Here is an 8,576-nt window from a genome sequence, read left to right as displayed (position 1 = left end):
TTAGTACTAAAATAGAGTCGGGCCGGCGCCCGTTTTTGGGGTCGTGCGGGTCGTTTTCAGACTCTAAAACAGCGTCGCTTGTTCTGTGCGGGATATATCTCAATCATTTATGTGTTATAGAGGTTAAAATATTAAATTAAATTTGCGATAGCCTCTTTGATTGAAAATTCTATATTCTTTATACATATCGGTTGAAAATCGGGTAGTTATTTCATTTTTAGTCCCAAAGTTGAGAAAGAGGAGAATTCAGATGCGTACGATGCTGAGACTGACGCAGAAGATTCAGATGACGCTTATGACGCAGATACCGATATTGACTTTTGTTTATGTTTTGACTGCATACGGTTGTACTTAGTAAAACAAGAAAATTGCAGTATACAAACAGAGTAAACTTGTCCGTCTTCACTGTTCATCGTGTGGAGACATTATAGACACAGTCTTTTACCCTTTTCATAAAATAAACTTTAGCAGACATAATAATATTACGGCTTTTGAAATTAGGTATTACAATGCTAATTCATAACAAAGACGATATCGAATTCGTCACTGAATTCCCATGTTTTTTGGGACACCCTGTATTTAAACCTTAATTTCGAAATAAACACAGATTTAAAGGGTTTTTTTCGCGTATTTTCAAAGGATCCTCCAATGAGAGGGAATCAAAACAATTCCGTTTAAACCCTTTTTCTGAGTAAAAAAGGTATGATTTATCCCTGTTAATCGATTGTTTAACTGCGGTGAGAGAAAAGAAATTGAAGGAATTTATTACATTTTTCAAGACAACAAAACGACGGTGTTTTCCTCCTTGTCAATCTAAAAAAGGGTTAAAGGGGACCATTGTGAATCCGTCACTAAAATTACGCCAACAGTCCTTCTAGATGGAGAAAATGAGTTAAATTCTCTCTCTACTTAAAATTGATTTAACCGATTTCTCATTGGTCAGAAATTCTAACTGTACTTCACAAGTAAAGAAAACTTTCAACATTTTACAACAATAAAATATCAAATTTTTATTTTCTTAGTAGTTTTCTTAAATCAATAAACAATATTGTAGAACGGTACATAGTAGCACACGGAGGAAGCATTTCTATGTATAATAATCCAAGGAATCTTAAAAATGAATTAAAACACAAGAAAACTAACCAAATTAGTATAAAAGTTGACTGCATTATTTCAACTACACATTTCTTGAAAATATATCCAACACTAAAGTGAAATCAAAAAAAGTTGTTAAATGATATAAAGCTAAGAAATTAAATCTTTATGACAATTATTTTTGCTTGAGAATTGTTTCCTTCATAACATTTAAATTCATTATTTAAATTTAAAATCCACTCGCTTTCGCACCAATTATCAAATCAACAAAAACTCTTTTGAAAAGTAATTCATAAAAAATTTATTTGAATTTTTTCTCAGTGTTGGAGTCATTATCTCAAAAGCAGTTACTGCAGGAGATATCAGGGATATTCAGAAAAAAAACATTGGATAAAAAAATCTTTTTCTTAAAAAAATGTTTCCTGGTATGATTTAGTAAAAATGTCGAAGGATCAAATTGATTTATAATTTTTATCCCATAATCTATTATAACTTCAAATTACGGACTGACTCAAAATTTCAAAATTCTTAAATTTAAATGTTGAAATTTCAAAACTAAAGATAATACAAAATTTAAACATTACAATTTTAAAGTGTCGACTAAAAACAACTAAAAGAATCCTGTATTGGCAATTTTTTTACTTTTAATTGACCCCTCTTAAGTTTGAATAACAATACTTATATGCTAAAACTGTATTTTTTTTTCCCCAATGTAGCGATTAAAGAAAAATAAGTGCTCCGCGCAAACATTATTTTCAAAGAGGGGGATAATCATTTGACTAAATATATACCCCTAAAATAAAACAAAAACTCTGAATATGGTGTATAGAGAGGGGGAGAGAGTGAACCCAGCTGTTGTATTCCTAAACCCTGATTGGGTGTTCAAGTGCGCAGATAAACAGAGAAGGGTTTCAACTAACAAGTTTAATCTCAAGAAATGAGTAGTCTGAAAATATGAAGTGTGATATTTGTTCGAAATCATTTTGTTAATTGAATAAAAAAAATCTATAATTTAGTTTATTGAATAAATGAAGATAAAGTGTAAGATTGTTAAATTAAGAAATTAAGAATTACTCAATTCATTTACAAACGTGTTATATTTCGATGCATAAAAAATATGCCATGCTATTTTATTGTTGGTTTTTGTTTTTATTAACTAAGTTCGTAAAATTTATTAAAATCCGGAACCAGCATAAACCCTGCAACTCAAGTAATTCTTGGAGGGTTCCAATGAATTTTGTGACTAGCAAACATACTGGGTTACCCACAAAGGATGAGGCTTCAGAGGCGATTGAATTGAATTTGTTTAGTCCGTTTTCTTGCATTCAGGGATCCTTGTAGGCTTATTTCTGTGCTTTATCATGCAGCAAACCATCAAATACTCAATTTAATGCAGAAACCTAAAATCAAAGTTTAAATCATCATAGTTTTTAAGTTTTGAGTCATCTTCACAGTCTCGACCTTTTTGGGTAACCCTGTAAATGTGCACAAAAAAGTTACATACATACATATTAAAACATATAAAGGAAGTACAAGTAGAAAAAGTAATTTATGAAACAAAAAATGTGTAAAAAAAGTTGATTTTAAGCTATTTTCATTGTTATTTAATCAAATAAAGCAATTTTATAAAGTATAAGAATTAAAGGTCGATTTTAAAATTGAAAATGAAACACTGCATTGGTTTCAATATTTATTTTGAGGTCGTCTTCTGTAATTGATTAACTCTATAACAACCAATATATAAAACTCTGAGAACTTCCCATTATGTATTGCTTTTGTAATTTATATACATAGAGAATAGAATATATAGAGAGGAATTTACTACAGGGTGTCCCAAAAAACATGGGAATTCAGTGACGAATTCGATATCGTCTTTTCAGATAATTCTTTTGTTTAGTTTAGTGATACCTATTGAGAAAGCTGTAATCTGTAAGAGTTTCGTCTGCTATGTTCACATTTGTTTGTTTATGTTTTGACTGCATACGGTTGTACTTAGTAAAACAAGAAAATTACAGTATACAAACAGAGTAAACTTGTCCGTCATCACTGTTCATCTTGCGGAGACATTATAGACACATCTTTACAGTCTTTTACCCTTTTCATAAAATAAATTCTTTATTCTAATTAACATGAAATAAATCTGATTATATATATTTAGTTAATAAAGTCTTTTATTAAGACCGATTTTTATGATCTGCGAGAAGTATTTGAACCACATAGACTTAGTTAAACTGACTACGACACACAAAAGAAGTGGTTTAATTAATATTCACATTTTGCTAAGGATTCTAATTCATATTTTGCTTTATCTGTGTAACAGTTGGGAAAAAAAGTTATTTGCGGTTTTATTTTCAAAAAATAAAACAATGAAAAAATCAATAAAAATTCACCAAAAATCTAAAAAATAGTCCAAGATCGGATTTACTTTTTTTAATTTTTGGATCCCAAAGTTATTAGACTGTTTTGAGCCATGAGTTTGCCACATCTTGTGGATAAAGATCATATCCTCTATCAGCAGCAATATCAAACTTGTAAACAAGTCCTTGAGTAAAGAAGATATAGTCTCCTCCAACCCTGATAAGTGCGTCAACAGAAGTTACATCTACTCCAATTCAGTTTCCATCGATAGGTGCTGGGTAAAAAGAATCTGTATTTTCGAAAGAGACAGGGTCTGTGTCATCATAGTCATACCTCCAGTATTGATTTCCCTTAAATATATAAAGTTTTTCGTCAATATTTGCTGCAGCATCTATGTTGTCAACAAGTCCATGGAATCTGTCCGAAATGTTGATAGGGTATCCAGATATCATTGTATAAGTCTGTGAATAAGCATACAGCTGGGAACCCTTGAAGAAGTAGGTTACACCATCCTTGGTATATGATGCATCTATCCCAGAAGACGGTAGACCAATCCATGTAGTAGAAATTAGTTTAGGATATTGAGGTGTAAAGCCATTATCTTCAGTAATCTTCCAAAACAGATTTCCTCTAAATCCATAAGTCTCATCAAGCCATTCTACTCCACAATCAAATATTTTAGTATGTTGAATCCCTCTAGATAAACAACACTTGTCTTCAACTGAATAGTTGTATGATAACATCTGTGGATACTGAGTTGGTGGGAACATTGATGTATCTGTACACTGTACACATACAGAATCTACATCTCCAGGGGCTGTTAAACAATCAGCAGCAGATTCACACAACCCTTCTCCACTTGATTGAACTTCAGGAGAGCAGGAGGAGTCTTCTTCTTCCGCTAATCCACCTGAATATCCATAATAATCATAAAATATTTAAATTTATTTTTAGTTAACCTATTTAACCCTATTTTAGTTGGATATAACTAAAAAAGTATTTGTGTGAGGGTCATTCTTTTTCAACTCAGCCACCCCATGGAAGTCACCATCTCAGATTGGGATGAAATTTAAATTGGGATGAAACGCCTCACCATGGAGACATCTCACCGCGGAAATGCCTCAAAAAAAGCGGAAACCAGTCAAAAGTAGATTTTTTAAGTTGTTTTCGTGATTTCTGTAATAAATACGGAAATTCGTTATCAAACCCTAGTTTTTGAGGGATTTCCTCTTTATTTTGAGGCGCTCCCTGGAGGCTGAAACTGTAGAGGCTCACAACTCACAAACGAAAGGTCACAGAAACCTCCTGATTCCGAAAATTTTATTTTCTCTTAATAAGTTGTGCAAATTTTCTCAAAAATCGGAGCCGGTCATTTCCATAATTGCTTTTTTTGGCTGACTTGAAAAAGAATGACCCGTGAGGCTGTTCAAATATTTTTACTTTTTTAACAAACACAACTATAACTCACTTAAGTCTTAAATTGATTGGAGCTTTTATGCCAACTGCTTGAGCCCTCAGACGTACTGCCTGAATGCCTTATTTTACATTTGCCAGACTAAATCTAAGTTTAGACCTATTCCCAGTCATTAGATTTCAAAACTATATTTTAATGGTTTTATATTTTAGCCTTCAATATTGTTTTTAAGAAAATGGGATTAACCAAAACCAATACCTTCAGTCTGCGGGGCAGCAAATGCAAGACAAAGAAAAATGATTATCTTTATATCCATGCTTCTTTAAAGGTTTATCTTTAAAGTAACTGAACCTGGAGACAAAATTAAATTTCTTTTATACATTACTCGACTGCTGAAGAATCCATGCAAGCATCCAAGGTGTGTTCAATAGGGGAAAGTGCATTTTAAAATTTCGTCGCAGTATTACAGCGATAGTTAATTCCTACGTAAAATTGAATTCTAAGAACAATTTATTTAAGGACACTTTTTTATTGGAGGTCGTCTTTGTTAGCTAACTGGCACTGCGAGTTTTGACATATATGTTTCTTTTTATGAGATATGTGATTTCGCAATACACAAGCAAAATACAGGGTGTCCCACGAAACATGACAGTATGCAGGACGACTTGAATGTCGTCTTGATTTTTGATATAATTTGCTGCGTTTATTTGTCAAATAATTTTAGAAGTAAATTTCTAGAGATAATAATCACAAAATTTCCCTTGTCCTGCCATTTCCAAAATGTGGTCTGCCTTTTTTGTGCTTTCAATATTGCCCGAGATATGAAGAATTTCGTTCAGATTTCGACAATTTTGCTTTTATTTAACAAAATTGAAATCTGAACCAAACTCTTTATATCTCCGGTAATATTGAAAGCACAAAAAACGCAGACCACTTTTTGGAAATGCCAGGGCTAGGAAAATTATGTGATAATTGTTTCAAGAATCATACATGTTAAATTAGATAGAAGACTAAATGTCACAAATAAATTCAAATACCAAAGACGACTTTCAAGTCGTCTTCCTATTGTCATGTTTCGTGGGACACCCTGTACTTCCAATCCTAACAACGATATTCAATTCCCATTTAAAAAGCAATTTTATGAACAATTTCGCTTATGACATTTTTGATTTGAGGTCGTCTTCTTAAGCTAACTGAAACTCCAATTTTTGACCTAAATGTACTCTTTTCTGAGATGCTTCCTAATATTATAGCCATTTCGAATGTAACAAAAAACAGTTCTAAGAACGAATTCTTTTATGGCATTTTTTTATTGGAGGTCGTCTTATTTCGCTGAATGGAACACAGATCTCAGAGAAAGAGTACATATTTAGGTTAATAATTTATTTGCAAATGCCATGCATACTGTACCTAGTTCAATTGGTTCTTCCTCTGCGGGTAATGTTTTATTGTGATTATTGTACAGGATCTTGCAATATTTTTGTTAATCTCTGTTGTATTGTCCGATTGCCTCATCATTGTTTAATTTTCTAGGTTCCATATCTGTCAAATGGATATTTATACGATGACGAACTCCAATAAAAAAAATTTCATAATAGAAATTGTTCTTAAAGTGTTTTTTTTTACATAAGAACTGAATATTTTAAGCAAATTGCATTTTTCTTGCAAATTCACTCCCCCCTAGTCCAATGAGTCCATAGACACTAGACACCTTATAGTACAACCTATTGAGACCAAATAAATATAAAATACATATTTTTAAATAAACTATCAGTTGCATAATTTATGAAATATTGTTTGCTATTATACATAAATAATTTATGGCTATTATATTAAAAGCATTTTGTATCTTTGTTTAAAAACACCCTTTATGTTAGACTGAGATTAAAAACCAGACTAAACCAGATGAAGCCAAGCTGGTTAAAACTTTATGTTGGTGATTCCATACAAATATACTGCCTAAATGCAAGGATTTTAAATGTCTTGTAGTTATGCGCGGGAACACAAGGTTATACCGACGGCCACAGTCTTCTCATTTCAGAGTTGATCTGGTCTTGAAAATTTATGTACAATTTCCATGAAAAAGAAACTTCTAAAGACAAACTCCTGAAAGTCAAACTTCTGAAAGACAAACTCCTGAAGGATAAACTCATAAAAGACAAACTCCTGAAAGAGAAAATGAATAATTGTTTTCTACTGCACTCAACCCATTAACTTGATATTATTTATATTTTTTTAACATAAAAATTTTACATTAAAGGGACTGTAAAGGAAAAATGAAAGGGGGTATAGGCTGAAACCTGAGAATCCCAGGCGTTGAATGATACATTTAGACATCTATCTGATGTTCCTGTCTCGAGAATTTGATATAAAACTTGTCAGATTTATACAAAAATTCATATATATACAATTTTGTATAAAAGTTGTATTATTAAACAGATCATATTCAACAAATACGAAATCAATCTGAAAACGATTATATCCCAAAGGAGCCTGAGAATCTCAGGTTTGCTCCTATTATAATTTTTTAATTTTGATTTTGTATTTTGAATAGATATAATTGATAATATTATTACGCATAGTCCGTATAGTCCGTATTACGTCACAATAACTTCAGCCAATGACAGTGCAGTATCGTAAAAAACAATAAGATTGTTATCAATGGAGTTGACCAAGCTGAGATTGACGATATTTTTAATTTTATATGCACGACCTAATTACAGTATGATTCTGTTTCTTGTATTTGTATTCATTTTTGATATATACTCTTATAGTTCTTTTTTCTTCTGTTTAATTGTACCAATTATTTAAATTGTGTACGTTCACGAAATAAAAAAAAATATATTAAAAAAAAAAAATAAGGTCAGAAGACATTATTTGTGAATCTTGGGATCAAGCATTGATCTCCATCTGATGCATTTTTATTTCTCTTCCTCGGGGTCAAACCCTGCTGGGATTACTTTAACTGAGATATCAAGAATTTATCATAAAATCATAAAAAGTGCCCACATTGGAAATCAAGATCAAGATTATTGATATTCCACACGTAGAAACAGATAGTTAGATAGATAGATTAAGTGTATGTTTAAAATGTTGTTTAAATTTTTACAAATTTCAAATATTATCATTTACCTTGGACAGGGGTTTGATTGAATATTCAAGAAAAACTCCACCCAAGAGAGAACATGCCAAGATTATGCAGAAAAGAAGTTATTCATGGTTATTAGTTAACTTATGAGCAAGTGATACTTAGTTGGCCAATCCTTTTCAATTTTATTTCAATAACTGCAGAAGATTAAGTATTAACCCTTAATATGTAAGCCTTCCACCATGCTCACTATGCTTCATACTTCGAAACATGAGCCTTCTTCGCTCAGGTAATGTGCAGGAGACTTGTGTCTACTGCTACGGCTCGGGTTTTATTGATCCATATTCAGATCCCTCAGTGTATCTAAGGGACTGTTCACTCTTTTCTGGATCAGTTCCAAATACAATGTAAGGGTTATCTAGAAAATTTACTAATCTACAAGAAAGTTATTATTAAAAAGAAAGAAATTATCAGCTAAATTTTGGGCAAAAACTTTTTCTCTAAAACTGGTAATATGTTGTGCAAAAAAAAGAAATGTAAAAGTAGAAAAAAAATTCTGGATATTTCTTGAAAAATTTCAAAAAAAGAAAATTTCAAAATATAATATTGTTTAATTTATGA

The 8,576-nt window shown here is 31.4% G+C and overlaps 1 protein-coding gene across 1 annotated transcript; it reads right to left on the bottom strand.

The window, feature by feature from the left end:
- Positions 1-3,230: 3,230 nt before the first annotated feature.
- On the bottom strand, positions 3,231-5,252 carry LOC111717268 (matrix metalloproteinase-14). Its single transcript, XM_023492775.1, has 2 exons — positions 5,126-5,252; positions 3,231-4,363 (listed from the first exon to the last, which is right to left on the bottom strand). The coding sequence occupies exons 1-2, from the start codon at positions 5,181-5,183 to the stop codon at positions 3,708-3,710; spliced, it is 714 nt and encodes a 237-aa protein (XP_023348543.1). The 5' UTR covers positions 5,184-5,252; the 3' UTR covers positions 3,231-3,707.
- Between the last annotated feature and the right edge of the window lie 3,324 nt (positions 5,253-8,576).

Source organism: Eurytemora carolleeae, unplaced genomic scaffold (genome assembly GCF_000591075.1).
Source record: "Eurytemora carolleeae unplaced genomic scaffold, Eaff_2.0 scaffold2469, whole genome shotgun sequence".
Lineage (NCBI taxonomy): Eukaryota > Metazoa > Arthropoda > Copepoda > Calanoida > Temoridae > Eurytemora > Eurytemora carolleeae.
Note: the sequence above shows the minus strand (reverse complement) of the source record. Positions and strands in the feature narration are given on the sequence as shown.

Bases quoted from the DNA above. Each gene is read 5' to 3' on its own strand.
- LOC111717268 (XM_023492775.1), bottom strand. From the start codon at position 5,183: ATGGATATAAAGATAATCATTTTTCTTTGTCTTGCATTTGCTGCCCCG. The intron at 4,364-5,125 runs GTATTGGTTTTG...ATGGATATTCAG, and splicing joins TGCTGCCCCGCAGACTGAAG to GTGGATTAGCGGAAGAAGAA.